General features: G+C 36.0%; 1 protein-coding gene across 1 annotated transcript in view; it reads left to right on the top strand.

Moving 5' to 3' along the window:
- The first annotated feature begins 560 nt into the window (after positions 1–560).
- Positions 561–23,023, top strand: part of ChLD3 (Chitin and LDLR binding deacetylase 3) — a 62,748-nt gene continuing 40,285 nt past the window's right edge. Inside the window, exon 1 of the mRNA XM_067766795.1 lies at positions 561–1,065. Within this exon, the coding sequence (XP_067622896.1) occupies positions 801–1,065 (265 nt within the window). The 5' untranslated portion in view covers positions 561–800. The remainder of the gene's footprint in view (positions 1,066–23,023) is intronic.

Below are 23,023 nucleotides of genomic sequence, written 5' to 3' on the forward strand. Positions count from 1 at the left end.
ATTTTTCAGTGTCAACGGATATCCGTATGGATATCGGGATATTAGAATATGCGGATAGTCCCAGCCCTACTACAGATCCAATACTCCTTGCTATGTTGAAATGTGGGAGAGAATTACCTAATTTTCAGAAGAAATACAGTTTAAATTATTTGGGAGTCATTCGGGATAGCTAGTTTTGGTAAAAACCAAATGTGGAGCAGAGAGTGAAGAAGTATTCGGTATTGTTGGAATTAAAAAAAAACCTCCCTGACAGCAGTATTTTAAACTATTCATTACGCACATTTCGTTGTGGCCGAGTAAATTTTTACATTAATGGCCGGGTGATCATTAAAGCGATTATCTAGGAGTGTCTTAAAGTTCATAGAACGCCTAGGAAGAACAAGTTTTGGAACTTGCATTCCCCAATAACAATGACCCAGAATGGAAGTGTTCACCTCTCAAACATCTTGTCTTATTAGTGATAGTAAAAGTGAATTTTAAGCTTATAATCTTACTCACAATCCCATGATCGTGGACCAAAGAGTAATGGTGAAAGCTTGTTACACAAATGGGCATAAAGCGATCGGCTAAATGAGATGCGCACCTATAAATGTGCAACATCACCAAGCTTCGATTTTCAGTTGTCGCACGCGTCTGCAAGTCATCGGTTGCATATAAAAGTCCAATACGCTAAAACTTGTGTCCGGAAGTGAATTACGTACTTGAGTGGTTATTTTTTGTTGTTGTTTTTACTTCACTTTTTTTTTGAAGTGGCGCTGCAAACGGGTTTCTGGTTCGATGGTGATGAAGTCGTGAAGAAAATGCATTTGCAAAAAAGCTTTCCAAATTGTAACACAATCAAGGTCGCGACGCATAATAGCAACAATAATAATGTTGTTGTGGGTAACAAACAAATTATTGTCAGTAATAATGAAGTTAATGACGTTAGAGTACCAGATGTTACGTTGAATTGGTGGTGTTTAAACCTCAACATAACTCCCGCGAGGTGTACTACAAAAACAAATTGGCTGTGTTTGTTACTGTTGGTACTTGTTTTGTCAACAAGTTTTAACGTCAAACAATTTGGTAATTTCTCCACTATTTTTATATACCTATATACCTATGTATGTAAGATTTTGTGTTGTGGAATACCGAGGTGCATTTGAAATTTCACTAAGACCTCCCACACAGCATTTTGGCGAATAAATTTTGAATTTCCCTACATATTAATACAATTTGATTACTCTTTCCGACTAATGAGTTATTATACAATTGAACAAAAGACAATCAAATATGAACACTTTTGATGATCAAAAACTGAAAAACTTTTTTCGATCACTTTTTGGAATAATTTTTGAAGTCCTTTGATGATTAAACTTTAATATTTCATAAAAATCAACAAAAAGAATATTCAAATATGCTTACCTTTCGATGAACAAGAACTGAATATAGTTTTTCAATCATGTTTTGGAATCATATTTGAATCAAATGTGTTTGCTTTAGGTGATCAAAAATTTATAATCATTTTTAATTTAGCTTTTTGAATCTTTTATGAATATATTTGTTGACTGAATAATGAATTTTATACTTGTTGAATTTTTACTTTTCATTAAAAATCTTATTTTTTTCTCATACACATATTTTTCCAATCATGAAGCTAAGAAAAAATATGTAAAAATTTTATTATTTATGGAAAAGATATTCTTCAAGACAAAAATAATGTAATGCTGCTCGTGAACGAAGATTTCCCCAACCATTTCTCCCCTTCAGCTTCCCAGAAAATACATAATGATTGGACAATACATAGGTTGTGAGCTATTTGAACCCCAGGTAAGTGAAACTATCTTGACATACCTGGATACGGCTTCAACATCCCGTATCGTATCCGTATTTTAAGATGCAGACGATAATGCTGATGTCGGATGTTGTAGTCGCAGGTGTATATCGGTCAAGTTGGTTTGCGAGTTAGCTATGGTTCGAATAGCTCACTTTCGCATGCTTTCTTCCCCTCATGAAATAAGATTATTATGTAGTATCCTATTTTCAATGAGATATGAAGAATAAATGCATTATAATGGCATTCAAAAATGATTCAAAAATCTCAACCAAAACGATTGAAATATATACACGAATATGATCAGAAAATTACTGTGAAAGCAGTAAAATATTACTCTAAAACTATCAAAGCTCAATTTTACAATGATATCAAATATGAATAAAAAGCGTTTCAAAATAGGAACTATATATGATTATTCAAGAATAATCACATTTATGGTAAATTTTTTTCCCGACGATACGTTAATTTTCGAACAGAAAATGCTTTTAAATTTGAACGTTTTTAATCATCTTGGGGTATGATATTTAAAATATTTTGATCAAAATTTTCAAAAAATGCTGGCTGGGAAGATAGACATAATGTAAATGTGACCGAAGATTTCCCCAACCATTTCTCCACCTTCGGCGTTCCAGAAAATACATAATGGTTGGACAATACAAAAGTTGTGAGCTATATGAACACCAGGTAAGTGAAACTATCTTAACATACCCGGATACGGCTTCCACGACATCCTGTGTCGTATCCGTATTTTAAGATGTAGAAGATAATAGCTGATGTTGGATGTTGTAGTCGCAGGTGTATATCAGTGAAATTTGTTTGCGAGTTAGTGGTTCGTATAGCTCACTTAAGCATGCTTTACTCCCCTGATGAAATAAGATTATTATGTAGTAACTTATTTTCAAAACTTCAAAAATGATTCAAAAATCTCAACCAAAACGATTGAAATATGTTCACGAATATGATCAGAAAATGACTGTGGAAAGCAGTCAAATATTACTCTAAAACAATTAAAGCTCAATTTGAAAATGATATCAAATATGAATAAAAAGCGTTTCGAAATAGGAATCATAAATGATTATTCAAAAATAATCACATTTAAGGAACATTTTTCTCCCGACGCACAGTGGCGCCTTTTGAGTTTTTTCTTTGCAAAAATCATAACTTTTGAACCAATGAAGATATTTTAAAAATTTAAATTGCAAATGAAAGCTAATTATTTGAAGTATTGTATGAAAGCTCAGAATGTCACAGATACAGGGTGCTTAAAAAAAATTCGTCAAATTCGAAAATTTTTAGAAAAATGCAAAAACAAAATGTTTTAATTGATATTAGAGAAAAATTGTAAGTTTACAAACGGCGATGGTTACTAGGACATGTTTCTGAATTTCACTTCTTCATCAGCTAGTTTTTCGGGAGCTGAGCGTTGAACTCGAATCTCCAACATTCATATCAGAGCAAGCCTTTTAGCTGCTAAGCCATATGAATGTCCCGTTGTTCGCTGTAAAATGTTTTTAGTAAAAAAATAAAAAAAAATAAAATGAGATTTGTCTTATAATGACGTATTTAAGCATTAAATAAGATAAACTAATGATTTTGATAAGATAGCGTGGCACTGCCCACTTATGATAAAAAGTTGTATCTAAGTAATCACGTAATCAATAACTACCAAAATAGAGTATTGTTTCTTTTAAATGGCAATACTCTTATAAAACTCAATTGACCGGTTTTGGTGCCACAATAACAAAGTGCTTCAAAAGTCATCGCAAAATTTTACATGTTTTTTTTTTTTAATTTACAAGCCAAATATGTATTTTATTAATAATTAAAAGTCATTTAAAGTGGTTCAAGGAAATTTTATTTGAGCTAAAGATTAAACAGCCAACGAATTTTGGAAAAGGGAGTGGCACTGCCCATTTATGCTAAAAAGTTTGATCTTAGTAACCGCTTTACCAATTTGTACCAAACTCGATAGACGTATTGATTTCTATAAAAATTTAATACTCGTTTGAAGGCGAAATTTCTAAGCTTTAAAATAAATTTGATAAACTTTAGAGAAATGCAATAACGAAAAGTATATATTTATAAATTACTAAATTAAATAATCCTTTTTTTTTTAAATAAAAAATTAACTTGTATATACATATTTTTTTTTTTTTCAATAAAGTAACAAAATTGATTAGTAAATCTCTTTTTCATTGTTTTGATAAGAAGTGAGAAACTTATTTTATCTTAACATAGTCATCGTCACTGGAACATATATCTAACAAAGCAACCATTTCTCAGCTATACGCATCTGTAAGATCTTTTTGTGTTCTTACATACCTCATAGATCAAAACCGGCCAAAAGTTGCACATTGTGCAATTTGAGTTCGTATTTTCACACCCACACTAACGATGTGTGATCACGATCGTTTGCTTTCGCTTGTCACTCACTAAAATCAACAGTGAATGCAAAAGGAAAAGTCCATGCTAATTTTTGGGCGCATAATAAAAACAATATTCTGCAATGCTCAAGTGACTTTTAATACGTTTTAGTTAGTATTATTAAGTTCCTTTGAACATACATATTAATATTGACAATTTATATATTAATTATTAATAATTACTAATAATTAATTAATTATTAATAAATATTGACAATTTAATATAAATATATTTTTATACGTTCTACTTAGTTTTATTAATTTTCATAAATTTTTTTTTTTATTGAATAACTTTATGTTTTGAAAATATATATTTCAATCTTTACATTTACTTTGTTTTATAGTTCTTTTTAATGAAAAAGTGAATTTTTTTAAGTAAATTTTGCAGTGAATAAACACCATACCATCTTTTATAAAAAAGTTTTATCTGACTAGCTCGACCTCTGCGTTCTTAGTTATACGAATATAAGTAAATATAGTCAGGATTAGCTTGAAATCAAATAACCAAATCCTTTTTAATTTCAAACTTCACAGTCCACATTTTCTTTTAGCACACTGTGGGGAGTTGTCACTCAATTTTTACACACACGTATGCAATTGTTTTAGTATTTGTGTAGACTTTATGAATTTAGGTAACTGAATATTTCACAAATAACTACTGTTAATTTGACGGAGCACATATTTTAACATTTTTTTTTCCACCAAAGTTTTAAAAGGGCCTAAAAATAGGTATTTCGAAAAACAGGTATATCCGCCAACTTTTAACAAAAAAAAAAAAAAAAACAATTTTTTCTTTGTTTCAATCCTAAATTAAATTATTTTTAATTGCTATACAAGATCACGACAACCGGCTGCCTTATTTACTCACAAAACCATTTTAAATACAACAAAAAAGAAGAAAAATTTCAAATTTTTCCCAATGTTGAAAATTGGTCAACTTTGAGCTGCTCTACCTTGTAAACTATAATTTTCTGTGAAAAAACAGTTATATATTCTTGATTCCTGGAAAATTCTCTATGTATTAGATTTAGCGAACGCTTTCATGATTTTTTTGATTTTTGCCATGCTTTAACGGCAGAGGCGCCACTGTGCGACGGTACCTTAATTTTCGAACAGAAAATTCGTTTAAATTTGAACGTTTTTAATCATCTTGGGGTATGATATTTAAATATTTTTTGATCAAAATTTTCAAAAAATACTAGCTGGGCTGCTGTAATTTGAATTAAGAGAGTGTGTTAAAATGCGTTTGTATGTGGAATTCCATTCGCATAATTTTTAAACCAATAAAATAGTAATTTTATAACCTACTAAATATGTATGTAAGTAATGTCTTATGGTTAATTAACTGTTTGAAAAATAATTATGGCTTTAATTGGTGCCATTGTTTGGCCATTCCTTTCATCAAACTTCTTTTATTTTTTTGCATACTCAGTACGTGCATCTCACGGCGGTGGAATTCTACTGATGTTTTGGGTAAATGTCTAGAACAGCGGTCGACTGCTAATACAATCGGGAGAGGTGTCAGACGACGCATACTGACCTCGACAACAATAACCCGAAGGCAGAAAAGACACATCTACTATATATATGTGAAAGTATGTCTGTATGTATGTTTGGACTTCCAGCCTAAACCGCAAAATGGAATCGAACGAAATTTTGCCATGACATCCCCTGAGTGCGTCAATCTATGGTAGGCTATATAAAAAAAGTTTTCGACAAGGAGGCGTGGCACCTCCCATACAACTGGAATTTTTCGTAGTCAATATATCTGAAAGTATTAAGCTTATATTTAAGAATTCATGAGCTTAACACCGGCTTTTAATAATTGAATTTCAATTATTATGTTTTCTAAGAGAAACTGAAAAGAAAGAAACATTTACTGGCATATTGCGATGGAACCATTTCGAAAACCGCCAACGTAATCATCATCAGGCAATTTTGTAATGTTATCAAAGGTTTCACCGGGATTCGAACCGTGAATCAGGCTATCTTGCTGGTATTTGTTTTCATGCTTAATTCAGTTTTTCTCATTTCGCAATATGCCAGTAAATGTTTCTTTCTTTTCAGTTTCTCTTAGAAAACATAATAATTGAAATTCAATTATTATAAGCCGGTGTTAAGCTCATGAATTCTTAAATATAAGTATAAACTGAACACACCATTAAACAAACATACAGAAAGTATTAAGGCTAGGCGACTGAAATTAGGTGAGTGGTTATATAAGACCAATCCCTACCCCTCCAGAAAATCTGGGTATAACGAAAAAGGGGGCATGGCACCTCCCATACAACTGGAATTTTTCGTTGTCAATATATCTGAAAGTATTAAAGCTAGACGACTAAAATTAGGTGAGGAGGTATATAAGACTAATCCCTACCCCGTCGGAAAAAATTGGGGATATCGAAAAGGGGCGTGGCATCTACCATACAAATGGGGGTTGGGATTAGTCTAATATATTAGTCTATATAGTACTGCTTTTATTTATACCCGAACGACGTCGGGTACTCTGCTAGTTTTATATATGTATGCCCGGAGATATTTGCAGTTGAATTTGGAAATTTCCAAGTGGTTGTAAACAAGGGAAAAAATTTTTGGAAAAGAAATTTTGCATGGATTTTATTCTGATCACACACCATTGGCCAGGGTTATTTCTTTATAAGCGCGCCAACGCAGAAAGGTGCTCTGCGCCAAAACACTATGGATCCTGCCCCCGGTTCAGGAGGGGTCCGAGGTAATTTTTCGGTTTTTTGTGAATATCTTGGGAACGACGCAAAATTGTTTCCCGTATTCGGATTCTTGATACTGAGATCAAAACGCGATTTTGACACCTCTCCCGATATTTTTGTATGTGTATTAGCAGTCGACCGCTGTTCTAGACTTTTACCATAGTCCATATTATAACTTGGTGAAGTTCGCTTGAAATTTGGGTGATTATTTATTAACCCTCATTCGGCCGACGATTTTTACAACTCATTTTAGCCGACGCAGTCACCCCGTTGACTGTTTAATCGAAGGTAAATATCTACAGTTTATGTGAAAATATGTACTATCTATATATTTATGCTATATAGAGCATTATCGGATGCGGATATTGAGACGCTGCTTCTTGGTGATCACGATGATGTTGAATTTGGCGATGTCAACGATGGTGAAGGTGATGAATGGCTACCAGGTGGCGAAATTGCATCGGGTGCTGAGACAGGGGATGTGATTGGCGAAGTGGGTGAGCCAGATAGCGCCCGATGGAACTCAGTGGTCTCAGAATCCATCAGCAACAGGTCAAACTCGTGGCCACAATATACTGAGACAAAGAGGTCAGCCAATGAAGTGTATATTACGTGCAAATAATTATATATTTGCTTTTGATTATGTTTAGGTGAGCCTGCTTGCCAAGGAGCTATGAGCCGCTTGGATGCGTTTAATTTGTTGTTTTCCGACGTTATGAAGGATATAATAGTGCGCCACACAAACAGAAAAGGCGAGCAGCTGGCCCAAATATGGAAGCGGAAACATCAACTGTCGCCCCCAAAAATATGGGAAAAAACTGACAGTATTGAAATGGATGCATTTTATGGAATTTTATTAGCTTGTTGTGTCCATAAGTCCAGCATCGAGACGATTGATGAGTTATGGGCTTCCTTTTCATTTCCACTATACCGTGTTGCGATGAGCAGAAATAGATTCAAAGCTATTCTCCGCACTATTCGTTTTGATGATAATAGAACAAGTGAGGCTCGAAAGGAAACTGATAAAGCAGATATTCGAAATTTGGATGCTTATGAACGAAAACATGCGGAAGCATTATCGACCCCACAGTAATATAACAATTGATGAGCAACTTGATCCATTTCGTGGTCGAGTGGCGTTCCGTCAACATATCCCCTCAAAACCACTAAAATACGGCATAGCAATATTTTGGGCGTGTGATGCGGTTAGCTACCCCTTGCATGGTATATTATATTTAGGGCGCAACCTGGGTAGGCAACATCTTCTAATTTAGGTGAAACAAGTAGGGAAGGCTAAGTTCGGGTTTAACCGAACATTACATACTCAGCTGAGAGCTATGGAGACAAAATAAGGGAAAATCACTATGTAGGAAAATGAACGTAGGGTAACCCTGGAATGTGTTTGTATGACATGTGTATCAAATGGAAGGTATTATAGAGTACTTTAAGAGGGAGTAGGCATAGTTATGTGGGTGGACGCCATTTAGGGATATCGCCATAAAGGTGGACCAGGGCTGACTCTGGAATTTGTTTGTACGATATGGGTATCAAATGAAGGGTGTTAATGAGTATTTTAAAAGGGCGTGGGCTTAGTTCTATAGGTGGACGCCTTTTCGAGATATCGCCATAAAGGTGGACCAGGGTAGACTCTAGAATTTGTTTGTACGATATGGGTATTAAATGAAAAGTGTTAATGAGTATTTTAAAAGGGAGTGGACCCTAGTTCTATAGGTTGACGCCTTTTCGAGATATCGCCATAAAGGTGGACCAGGAGTGACTCTAGAATGCGTTTGTACAATATGGGTATCAAACGAAAGGTGTTAATGAGTATTTTAAAAGTTCAATAGGTGGACGCCTTTTCGGGATATCGCCATAAAGGTGGACCAGAGTGACTCTAGAATTTGTTTGTACGATATGGGTATCAAATGAAAGGTGTTAATGAGTATTTTAAAAGGGCGTGGGCCTTAGTTCTATAGGTGGACGCCTTTTCGATATATCGCCATAAAGGTGGACCAGGAGTGACTCTAGAATTTGTTTGTACGATATGGGTATCAAATGAAAGGTGCTAATAAGTATTTTAAAAGGGAGTGTTGCTAGTTGTATATGTGAAGGCGTTTTCGAGATATTGACCAAAATGTGGACCAGGGTGACCCAGAACATCATCTGTCGGGTACCGCTAATTTATTTATATATGTAATACCACGAACAGTATTCCTGCCAAGATTCCAAGGGCTTTTGATTTCGCCCTGCAGAACTTTTTCATTTTCTTCTACTTAATATGGTATGTGTCACACCCATTTTGCAAAGTTTTTTCTAAAGTTATATTTCGCGTCAATAAAACAATCCAATTACCTTACCATGTTTCATCCCTTTTTTCGTATTTGGTATAGAATTATGGGATTTTTTTCATTTTTCGTAACTTTCGATATCGAAAAAGTGGGCGTGGTCATAGTCGGATTTCGGCCATTTTTTATCCCAATACAAAGTGAGTTCAGATAAGTACGTGAACTTATTTTAGTAACGATATATCGATTTTTGCTCAAGTTATCGTGTCAACGGCCGAGCGGATGGACAGACGGTCGACTGTGTAAAAAAACTGAGCGTGGCTTCAACCGATTTCGCCCTTTTTCACAGAAAACAGTTATCTTCCTAGAATCTAAGCCCCTACCGAATTTCACACTTATTCTAGACAAATTAAATGAAAAAGGGCGGAGCCACGCCCGTTTTGAAATTTTCTTTTATTTTTGTATTTTATTGCACCATATCATTACTGGAGTCGAATGTTGACATAATTTACTTATATACCGTAAAGATATTAAATTTTTTGTTAAAATTTTACTTAAAAAACTTTTTTTTAAGTGGGCGTGGTCGTTCTCCGATTTTGCTAATTTTTATTAGGCATACATATAGTAATAGGAGTAATGTTCCTGCCAATTTTCATTATGATATCTTCAACGACTGCCAAATTACAGCTTGCAAAACTTTTAAATTACCTTCTTTTAAAAGTGGGCGGTGCCACGCCCATTGTCTAAAATTTTACTAATTTTCTATTCTGCGTCATAAGTTCAACTCACCTACCAAGTTTCATCGCTTTATCCGTCTTTGGTAATTAATTATCGCACTTTTTCGGTTTTTCGAAATTTTCGATATCGAAAAAGTGGGCGTGGTTATAGTCCGATATCGTTCATTTTAAATAGCGATCTGAGGTGAGTGCCCAGGAACCTATATACCAAATTTCATCAAGAAACCTCAAAATTTACTCGAGTTATCGTGTTACCGGACAGACGGACGGACATGGTTCAATCAAATTTTTTTTCGATACTGATGATTTTGATATATGGAAGTCTATATCTATCTCGATTCCTTTCTACCTGTACAACCAACCGTTATCCAATCAAAGTTAATATACTTTGTGAGCTCTGCTCAACTGAGTATACAAATTGTGCTTGATTTGGTGCAACCATGGAAAAATAGTGAACGAAATGTTACAACGGACAACTTCTTCACTTCATTGAACCTTGCCTATGAACACCAAGCTCAGTTTAGTTGGCACTGTCCGTAAAAACATGCGCTTCATTCCTAGAGAGCTGCAGTTTGATAAATATTTGCCTTTGGGTGAATCTAAGTTTGCGTTCCGCAATGAAAATGTCCTCCTGAGTTACAAAGCCAAAGCCAACAAAAATGTTTTTTTGCTCTCTACGAATCGTGCAGCATTATCACATACGTACCGCTATGGAGGATGTTCTGAATCGCAATTTGAGCAACGTGACGAAACAGATCGAATGAAAATCAAAGGCAAGAGTTATGTTTGTCAACAAATGAATAAAAGACAACGGAACTCCCGGAAAGTTTGCTTAGTTTGTAGAAAGCCAGTGTCAAATGTTTTCAGTGCAGCGAATAAAGTTTCCATTTTTTATAACTCTGTTCTCATAAACGATCATATACCAATAATATTTTCATATGCACATATCTTGCTTGTAATTGGTATTTACTCGTGGGCACATAGGTGACTACGTCGGCCAAAAAAAGAATACAAGTTTTCATCCCGTTACAGTTGTCTATGACTAAAATTATAAAACCTTATTTTGTATTTTTTCTACTTAAAATTCATTAACTTAGGATGTTACGGAAAATGCGTTAAAAAAATTATTAAAAATGTGTTTTTTGAGGGGAGAATATTGAATGGTCACCCCGGTGACGCGTCGGTCGAACTAGGGTTAATAACTCAGCGTGACTCATAGCTGGGGCTCGTTGCTGCGATTTTCAATTTATAAAAACAAAACACAAGTAAAAAACCATCCCATACCGGCTAAAGAATTAACGAGACAGGTAACAATACCACTATTGCTTATGACACATTTTTTGATTTATTTTATATTTGATAGTTGAAACATGTTGCTTAAAATTGCTTGTAGATTTTTTACATGTAACAATTTACAAAAATACTACCCTCTCAAACAAAAATCTCCAGCCCACCAGCCACGTAACAAGATAATGATAGATTATAGATTTTTTTCATTTCCAAACAAATTAGATGTTTTTATGTTCTCTTTTAAAAAATTGGTTAAAAAATTACGCGTATAGCAAAACAACAAACAATCCTCGCGTTCCAATAAACAGTGATCCAGATACCGATAAAAATTTAACATGCAAATGCAACAACAATGTGATCCATATTGATAAAATTGTTTTTGCATTTGCATGTTAAATTTTTATCGGTATCTGGAACACTGTTCATTGGAACGCGAGTATATTGAAACTTCAAAAATCCTCAAATACGCCAAAAATTTGTAAGTTGAACAACCTTCTTATTTATACCATGGTATCGAATAACAAACTTAAATAATCGGCCGATTTCGCTCTTTTTTACTGATTCTAGACGATGCCGATTAATCGGTCGATACAAAACTATAACAATTATCAGTCAATGCGCGCAAGAATATACGCTTAAAAATCCATTTTTTTAACCAATCAAATTTTTTGTGAACTATTTTTGTAGAAAATTTTTTTCAGTAAATCAATAATTAGAATAGATGACCCAGGTCAGTTAATTTTTCACCAGATTATGTAGCAATAATATTATTAAAAATATATCGAAATTTATGAAATCAATTGATCATAGGTAAACAAACATTAAAAAAAAAAAACACGGAATATTTATTTAAATCAATAGTTAGAAAAATATATACCGATTTTATTAGAATCTAACGATAGAATGAATTATCATGGAGAGGACGCTAAGACCATACCTGTAAGCAGATAAATTTGACAGTTTTCGCCCTTACTAAAGACAAATGCGCATAGTCATAGTTAAATTTATATACGCAAGTTTTAAAATTAATTACACCTTTTTGATAAACATAATTTTCCAAAAGTTATCTGTAAAAAAACCTGCAACTAACTTTAGAATCTATTTTATTTTGACTATAAATATGCGCCAAAATATTTAATGCATTACTATTTTGAGATATCTACTTGTGAAAACAAAAATGAAATTTTGCTTTTGAAATTTTTGTATGTATGTATATGGGTGATATTTTACAAATCGTATACCTACCTACAAAACACAACAAGCGTTTGTACGGGACAGCAAAGATTCATGTGATTACTTGGATTGTGGAAATAATAAACAAATTTAATACCTACATATATGACTATTTTGTTTTCAATTCCAAGCTAGAAAAACTGACGAAACTTTATCGGAACTTCAAAATACAAAAAAAATTTCTATAATGAGAAAGCGAGACCCACTATTCCCTCAACACTTGTGAGTTTGACATGTTTATGTTTTAAATTTAATTTTTAGATATATTAACATTTTTAACAATAAAAACAATGCAAATAACACGGAAAAACTTTTCGGTCTCTGATGGTAAATTTTTTTCACAAGAAAGTTGATTTTATTTGTGTTTTAATGCACAAATTTTTCAAACTAAAAACAAAATTTTCATTTGTCAGAAAAAAAAACTAAGTAAATGTAAGGCGCGATAATCTCCGAAGAGATTTTAGGCGTAGCTTCTCTTCCAATTTGCGTCGTGCTCCTTTTTAATTTTTCCCAAAAATTGGCGGGACGGGACCTACTTGTTTTATGCCGACTCCGAACGGCATCTGCAAGGCAGATCAGTTTCCACTGAGGTCTTTTCATGGCAGAAGTATCTCGGAGTGTTTGCCAAACACTGCCGAGGGGCGACCCCGCTTAGAAAAATTTTCTTATAATTGAGAAACCTTGTTTCTAAAATTTTGATGTTGCTTTGCCCGGGGCGTGAACCCAGGATCTTCGGTGTGGTACGCGGAGCACGCTACTATTAATCACAGCGGCCGCCAATGAACTAGGTTGTATTTTTCCTCGTTAGTTTTTTGAAATATAGTTTACACACTTACACCAGGACTGAAACCGTATAACAAAAAATATAAGAGAAAATACAAGAAAAAAACAGAAAATAAAGTAAGGTAATAAAGGTATACCTGAATTTATTCGAAAAATAAAGCTTTATCTAAAAATTAAATTATAATTCTCATCTGCTATAAAGGAAATAACATTCTGAATTTTTTCAGCTATTTCATATTCAGTAATGAAAACTAGTGGTTGTTAAACAAACTTAGATTGGAACGTGGGACCATTTCATTTTCGAAATATTTTAATTTAATTTCATATTATTATTTGCCAAGTTTGAAGAATTACCTAGCGGTGGGATCAAACTTTCCAGCCATTATATCATATCTCAGAAAAAAAAAATCATATTGTGACTAATATTATCAACACTAAGGGATACTATCATCTCTAAGCCAATACTAAGCAGTGACTTGTATGCACATCAACAAGTCAATCATTATGTCTATACATATTTCCATACAAGCAGCAGAGAACAACGCACAAACACATGCATATATCTCATCTGAGATGTTCCCAAAAGTAGGCAATTTTCTGTGGAAGGGTCACTCACATATACACGCGCATATGAGAAGCTATACACGTGCATCTGTAGTTATAATTTTATAGCAGTAACTAAGTAAATTCTGGAAGCGCCTAGAAGTATGCGAACGAGAAATCACAGAGTATAAAAGGCAGCAACAGTAGAGGCACGACAATCAGTTTGTTTTAAGCAAGCTATCAGTTGCGAAGATAAATGTTATTGTGAAGTACTTTAATAAAGTCCATTTTACATTATTGAATAGTGGACTTTTTTATTCAACAGTTTAGTGATTCGAACGTTAGTAGAATGTTGCAAATAAAAGGAATTTCAGTAAATTCGTTACAATTGGTGCCAGAAGAAGAATTGTTGAATAAATTCCGAAAATTTTGAATACAACAAGGACATGGCAAAGTGGAGTGAATTGAAGATCCAGCAACTGAAGAAGGAGTTGGAGAGCCGTGGATTGAATACAACCGGCAATAAACTCGAACTTCAGGCACGACTACGAGAGACTATGGAATTGGAAGGAATTAATGTGGACGAGTACGTCTTTTATCCTGATGTGGAAGAATCAACAACAAAAATTGAAGAGAAAATCGAAACATAGGAGACAGTTTCCAGCACAGACTTTAACATGATATTGACTGCAATATCTGCACAAACATCGACAATAACATCATTGTCGTCGCAAATGTCATCATAACTGGAAGAACAGAAGACGTATATGGTATCCCATCTGGAATCCCAGGAGACACGAATCCAAGATTGAAGCACAAGGAACGCGTATTTCAGAAATGGCGTCGCAGGTGTCATCTCAACTGGAAGAACAAAAGACAAATATAACATCACAATTGGAAGAACAGAAGACATGTTTGGCATCTCAACTGGAAGCGCATGAGACACGTATATCCTTACAGAAAATAAACAAAACACACCTTTAATCACCTTTCTTATATAGCAATCATTTTAAATTTCAACAAATTTTAAAAATCTCTTAACGTGTCTGCACCCCGCATAAGGTGTTATTGGTTTTTGGCGTTGGCTTTGTAGAATAAAGTTGAATCCGTTTTCTGTTCCAGCAGAAAAATTAGGTATGATGCAAATTCTTATACAGCGATATACATGTATGTGTGTTTGTAAAAACGTTGGCGATAACAGTTTAAAAAAAAAAAAAAAACCAGATATCTTTTGGGGTTTGGGGAGTGTTTTGGTTGAAAATTTTACCCTTTCGCTATTTTTTTCCGCAGGCTCGAAAATTATTTCTTTGGGTATGCGTAGTGTAACTTTTTCTTCCTAAGCCCAAATCCTATCGAAAAATCGATGGCGCGATATCGGTTAATAAATCGACCCAGCCTAATACGTATGCATGTATATGCTTAAATATACTTTCGTTCATTTAGTATGGGGGCCCGTATTTTTTTTGCCCCCGGTCCCAGATTTTCAGCGGCCGTGTTTAAAAGGTCGTATGGAGCAGTGGCAACTAAATCGCCCAGCAGTTTCTGCAAGTAATCCAAAGGTAAAAACACCATCCTTCGACGGTTGTGTTCCTTTCCAGGTCTTTAAGCTACAATTTGAGAAGACATCAGCAGTGAACAACTGGAATGCGGATGATAAAGTAGCTGCACTGTTCGTGGCATTGAAAGGGCCTGCAGCTGAGATCTTACAAACCATTCCAGAGGGCGAACGGAACTGTTATGAAGCATTGATCGACGCTCTAGAGAGACGATACGGAACCGATCATAGGAGACAGATATATCAAATGGAGTTACTGAACCGCTTCCAGAGGCCTGGTGAAACATTGCGTCGGATGTTGAAAGGCTGGCACATCTAGCAAATGCGGACGCACCCGTGGAAAACACGGAGAGGGTAAAAATCCAAAGCTTCATAAATGGCATACGACACGTGGAAACGAAACGTGCTATCGAATCCAAAACTAACATTTGCTGAAACGGTATCGCATGCTCTGATTCAGGAAACAGCGTCGCTTCTGTGTAAGCCAACTTTCAAAGCACGCCGTGTGGAGGTAGAAAGGCCAGGCTGGGTGAACACAATATTGGAAGCACTGAATGGATCACAACAGAAAAATGTCAGAGTTATCAAATGCTTCAAATGCGGGAAGCTATGTCACATTGCTCGTCATTGCAGCACCGGTCCTGGTAGTTCCAAATTGGCTGGTCGTAAACGCAAAGCTGGAGGAGATAAGCAAGAGCGACTCAGAAAACTTGCCCCAGCTATTGAATGTCCTGTGATATTTATCTCGCAAATTGGAAGAAACTCGAGCAGTCTTACCGTCAAAGGAAATGTGGATGGTAAGGAGCGTGTACTGACTATAGATACAGGCGAGTCTCATTCCTTAATCCGATCTGATTTGGTCAACAGGAGAGTAAAGCCATTATCTGGAGCAAGGTTGCGTACGGTCACTGACGAGTATAACGAAGTCCGGGGAGAAGTGATCTGTGAAGTCTTAATTGGAAGGGTCACAGTTCTACACAAACCCGTTATGGCGGAGATTGTTGATGAAGTCATATTGGGAGTGGACTTCTTAATTAATCATGACATCAGGATCGATATGCAGAGAAGGGTTATGCGTTATAAGAACAAGGATGTGCCACTTATTTTCAGTTTGGAGAAAGGGTTCAGCAGTAAGCGAGTGCTGGTGGAGGAGATTCGACGGAGACCACAAAAGTCAAGGAAAGTAGATTGGGCAAAGGTTGATGGAACGAATGGGCCAAACAAATCAAAACCGAAGTTACCTGTGAGAGAAATACTGGCATTGAAAACTCCTAATGGACGCACTAAAAAGAACGTAAGAATTTCCCAGAAAGAATGCAAGGGTGGTTTCAAGCCGTGGAGCACTACTGTTGGGAAACGTCGGAACGATACTGATTATGTGAAGCCAATCCGTCAAGAGCAAGCTCTACGAAGTAGTTCATTGGCCAAACAACAGAGTGTGAGGGAACGATCCAGAGTAATGAGTAGTAGGATGAAACACAGGTATGACAAGAACAATATTTCGGAAGGTTTCTTGGAGGGAGACTTGGTACTGCTATACAACCCTCACCGGCGGAAAGGTGTTCCATCCGAATTTTGGTGGAGTTGGGAAGGCCCGTGCAGAGTTGTGAAGAGGATCAGTAATACCATCTACCGCTAACAAACAATTGGAAAACCACGCAATAGAAGGATGGTTCATCTGGAAAGGCTGGCGGCGTTTAGATCGGGAAATTTCTGTGATCGGGACGATCAGACTTAGGTGGAGGGCAGTGTGACGAATATTAGCAACGCTAGGGAATACTATCATCTCTAAGCCAATACTAAGCAGTGACTTGTATGCACATCAACAAGTCAATCATTGTGTCTATACATATGCAGCGGAGAGCAACGTACAAAAACATGCATATATCTGAGATACTCCCAAAAGTAGGCAATTATATGTGCAAGTATCACTCACATATACACGCGCATATGAGAAGTTATAAACGTAGTTATAGTTGGTAATTTTATAGCTGGTAACTAACTACTAAATTCTAGAAATAGAAACGCCTAGAAATATGCCAACGAGGAAACCAAACAGTATAAAAGCAGCAACAGTTGAGGCACGACGAATAAGTTAAGAATAATAAGTATATCAGTTGCGTCGTATAAGTGAAGTACTTTAATAGAGGACATTTTGCATTATTGAATAGTGAAGTTATTTATTCAACAGTTTAGTGATTCGAATGTTAGAAGAAGGTTGGAATTGCACTAAGATCGTTATTAATATTAATATCCTCTATCTAATGTCGCACTGTCTAGGAAAAAATAGCACTGCCTATAGGGTCATCATAATTCGAACGGGCGCAGTAATGCACAGTGAAAACGTGTGGCTCATATCATCCCGTTTATTTGTTAACCACGTAACTACACTTCTTGAGAAAATCGGTTAGTCCACGATAAGCGTTCAATCATTCGAATAAAATGCTTCACAAGTCCCAATATGAAATATTAAGAGGCTGATCCCACGACATTTAGTAGAGTTTTCCGCAGTATTTGTGTATCTCCGTAGGCGAACAATCATCAGTTTGTGGACTATCGATCAGCATCTTCCCTGGGTGTTCCATTGTTGCCTTCGTTCTGGAGGGCTGAGTGTTCCTTCCATGGGTTACCAGATTGCCGTTCTCTTGGTGGACGATTTTATTTTTAAACCTGGAGTTGGAAATGATTATGTCTCTGGTACCGGCGAAGTCGATAAGAATCAATCCATCGTACATCATCGCTAAGCTTAAATTTGAAAACGTGACAGTTCGAAAATTCAATTTTAACTATCCTAGGGATATTTCGTCTTTTAGGATTGATGTACCCGCACAACATTTTGATACTATATTAAATAATTCTTTTTGGCCGCCCGGTGCTTTTGTGCGGGAATTCGAGCGTAGGCGTAATACTAATATTTCAAATCTTGCTACACAATATTGCATCAAAAAACTGAATGTTAAATCGGTCCTAAATTTGTTTTATCAAAATGTTAGAGGTTTAAACACTAAACTAACTGAATTGTATTTGAAATCGTTTAACTGCAATTACAACATTATCGCTTTAACTGAAACTTGGCTAAAACCTCATGTATTTAATTCAGAGATTCTTTGCCATGATTACCAAATATACAGAAATGACCGCTTGAACAGAATTGGAGGTGGAGTTTTGCTTGCGGTACATTCTTCTGTACCTTCAGCTGAGGTTAATTTACCCATTATTGATTCTACAGAATTCAAATGCATTAGAATCAATCTCGGAATGGGTTGTGTCTATATCGCGGTCTGCTATATCCCACCATCTTCTGATCCTTCGGTGTATATGGATCATATTTCCCTGCTCAAAATTGTTAATTCATTGATGAAGCCCATTGATTCGATGATAGTACTGGGTGACTTTAATATCCCGCATGTATTATGGACCATATCTGATCAGAACATTGTACCTATTTCTTCTAACCTGTCCAACAACGAATTTTTAGCCGAAATAACTGAACTTTGCCTTAAACAGATAAATATAATTCCTAACATGTTCGGGAGGACCCTTGATTTGGTATTTGTCGATGATACATCAAAATATACTCTAAGCCGGGGTGAACCTCTTACTGTACCTGAAGACCCTTACCATCCTTCCCTGGAAATAGCATACGAATTCGAAAGAAATTCTCCGAGTAGCATTGCTACTAAATACGACTCTAGTTTCAGATTTCAATTCGCGAAGGCTAATTTTAGTAAACTTAATCAAACTTTATCTACAGTGGCTTGGCCCAAATATGGTGTTGATATTGACAAAAATGTTTCTGACTTTTATACCACCATTTACGGTATTTTGGAAAAACACGTACCTAAGCGAAAACGTGTGTCTACCGAATCAGTCCAAATATGGTTCACTAAAGAGCTGAAGTCCTTAAAAAACAGAAAATCTCGCTTCTTCAAATTATACAAAAGGTCGGGCTCTCACTCCGATTACTTGCATTACTCTATTTTGCGTCATAAATATTTTGAATTAAACAAAAAGTGCTATAATACGTACATCTGTAAGATGAAAAGGAAAATAACTTGCAATCCGAAAGCTTTCTATAATTTCGTGAACTCTAAACGTAGGGTTAAAGGGTTTCCCTCTGCTTTAAAATACCAGGGTGATTTGTCTAGCGACGATCAAGATATTGCTAACTTCTTTGCACAATTTTTCAAGTCCAACTATTCCAATGAATTTAATACTTTTTCAAATGAATATCCATTTCAGCTTAACTCACTTAACACCATTAATATTCCAGAAATATATCCGGATGAAGTTTTTTCATATTTAACGTCTTTGAAAGAATCTTACAAGTACGGTCCTGATTTAATTCCCACTTGTTTTCTTAAAAAATGCGCTGAACACATTTATCAGCCTCTAACTGATTTATTCAATATGTCCCTAAAAAGTGGAGTCTTTCCTTCTGCTTGGAAGGAATCTTTTCTCATACCCCTTCACAAAAGTGGTAGTAGGTCGTGTGTAGAGAAGTATCGAGGAATAGCAAAGTTGTCGGCCATCCCAAAGTTGTTTGAAGCTATCGTTACCAATCAGCTAACATTTTTCATTTCTGCTTTGATTGCAGAACCGCAACACGGATTCTGTAAAGGCAAATCTACCATTACTAATCTACTTGAATTCACAACTCATGTTTCTAAGGGATTTAGAGAAAATCTTCACACAGATGTTATTTATACTGATTTCAGTAAAGCATTTGACAAAGTATCCCACTCCTTACTTATCTACAAGCTGGATCGGCTTGGCTTCCAACCTGGTCTCACCCAGTGGATCTCGTCGCATCTCTGCGGTCGAACGCAAAAAGTTATTTTTAAAAATACTTTTTCAAATGTCATCGATGTTCCCTCTGGCGTCCCACAAGGCAGTCACCTTGGTTCAATTCTGTTCTTGCTATTTATTAATGATACCACTATAAAATATTCCAAAATCTTAATGTATGCTGATGATGTAAAACTTTTAGAACGTCCCTTGCTTCAAGGGGATTTAAACTGCCTAGTTACTTGGTGCAACGTAAATTCAATGCCGCTGAACCTCAATAAATGCGAATTCATGTGCCTATCTCGAAGATCTTTGCCAGCAGCCTCTTACGTAATTAATAATTTTTGTCTTCTATCAGTAAACTATTTTGAGGACTTGGGAGTCACGATAGATGCTAAACTTAGTTTCAACCTTCATATTAATGCTACTGCCAATAAGGCTAGAGGTGTTCTTTCATACGTGAAACGGTGGTCCAAAGAATTTGGTGACCCTTATGTAACTAAAGCCCTTTTCATCACCTTAGTTAGACCGATACTAGAATACGGATCAATAGTCTGGAATCCACAATATCGAGTTCATGCAGATAGACTTGAATCAATACAAAAGCAATTTCTACTTTTCTCTTTAAGGAATTTTCAGTGGGACTCTGCGTATAATCTTCCACCTTATACTAGTCGGTTAAAGCTTATCAATCTTCCAACTCTTGCAAGTCGTAGAGAAATGCTAGGCGTTATATTTATGGCTAAACTCCTGAATGGACTGATTTCTAGTTCAATTCTTTTGAACGAAGTAAATTTCAACGTCCCATCACGGGTGTCAAGACATTACAAACCTCTTCTTTTGAGTCAGTGTAGAACTAATTTCGAATTAAATGAATCTTTTCGGTGTTTGTGTCATGATTTTAACACTCATTCTAATTCATTTGATATAACGGATTCACTTTTTACCATAAAGAAAACTGTCTTATCCTATCTTAACTCTTAACAAAAAAAAAAAAAAAAAAAATCAAATAAATTAAAAATGTTCACTTATTTAACAATGTAGTATATATATGTATAATTTCTATGTAATTTCTAACTGTTATGTATAGTACTCAGCTGATGATTTTTATTCTGTAGCTGAGCAGTTTTAGATCTCGACGCTTAACAAACCTCCGCCTATCAACAACTCGGCAATAACAAATCCGTGCGTCATGCGGATGCGCCCCTCGCGCCGGTCGGGCGGGCTTTGAAGGGTTTAATCCGTTGGGTATTATTATTATAAGTACCTAAAATTGCTCTTTTTTATTTGTTCGAAGAATACATTTTTTTTTTACATATGCATAGTTGCCCCATATCCAGATTGCCCTACCCGAATCACAAGAAAGGCGACCACGAAAGCCACTCTAATTATCACGAAAGCATATTGCGTAGGTACGGCTCTGGGAGTGTTCGAGAGAAAAGTTCTCCGAAAGATTTACAGACCTGTACACGTTGGCGACGGTGAGTACGGAACAAGATTTAATGATGAGCTGTACGAGCTTTACGCTCGTGCCCAGAGACCTGGGCATCCCAACACACTTCTGGCTGATGAGCCTACACCGCTCAGGGGTTAAGGAGTCATCTCCGTAAGAATTATGAAGAAATACGGTACCTGAGAACACAGCCGTATGAAGCTAAAACGCACAAGCAGGTCCTCAATGAAATCCGCAAACAGGCGTCGGACCTCTATGCCAGGAATTGCCTGGTGAATCGTGTATTCAAAGAACAATACCCAAAACTAGCAGAGGAGGAACGCACTCTCCCTAGGGAAACGCGCGTCACTCTAGCTCAACTTCGATCTGGGTACTGTAACATTTTAAACTCCTACCTATGTATCCAGAATCAACCCCGACATACAAAACATATGTCCTGCTTGTAACTGTATTGTGGAACAAACGCCTCTAACACCCCTCTCATTATCGTCCACCCCTGTTGAAACAGTAAGTTTCCTTGGAGTCCCGTTAGAGGACATTGATGACAATTTGTAGATGGTCGCACCTATTGGATGGGCGAAGTACTGCTACAACAACAACAACGAGCTTTACGTAGACATCAACATAGTCCAGCGAATTAAAACTCAGCGGCTACGTTGGCTAGGCCTTGTTATGTGAATGAAATATGACGCTCTGGCTAAGAAAGTATTTTTATCGGAGCCCGCCTATGGAAGCGGAGGATCCCACTCCGCTGAAAGAACTAGATGGTGACCAATTGGCGCCAGTTAGCAGAGCGAAGAAATGCCAATTAAGAAGTAAGTATATCGCTTACATGTCAGGGGTATTCGCTTTGTCTTGCAAGGTGCACATATTGCGAAGATATGGCATCAGTACAAACGTTAAACAATTGGAACATAAAACAGCAAAATCCGAAAAAAAAAATATAAAAACATTTTCTCAATCTTTTTGTGAGCAGGATCAGAGGAATGCCGTTGAAGCAGAATTGGTTTTATTTAATAATTTGGGGAAAATTTCATACATTTAAAGCAATAAGGGCAATCCCCGCTTAAGACTCATACGAATTTGTTTTAATTTCCTACCATTCGTTGCGTGTGTTTTGTTCAGTGAAATCCGTGCACCGTTTGCAAAACAAAGCGGATCCCCCTATTGTGTTCTACGTAACGTATTGTGACGAATATTACTGACACTAAGTGATACTCACATCACTAGTCTGATGCTAAGTAAATGAAGCCACAACAAAAATAAAGCAGGCAGTCACTTGTATCTACATAAACGAATCAATCATTATGTCTACACATATGTACGTACACGCAGCGGATAGAGACGCACAAACAAATGCATATATCTTATCTGAGATGCTCCAAAAAGTA

This window comes from Eurosta solidaginis, chromosome 2, assembly GCF_040869045.1.
Source record: "Eurosta solidaginis isolate ZX-2024a chromosome 2, ASM4086904v1, whole genome shotgun sequence".
Classification (NCBI taxonomy): domain Eukaryota; kingdom Metazoa; phylum Arthropoda; class Insecta; order Diptera; family Tephritidae; genus Eurosta; species Eurosta solidaginis.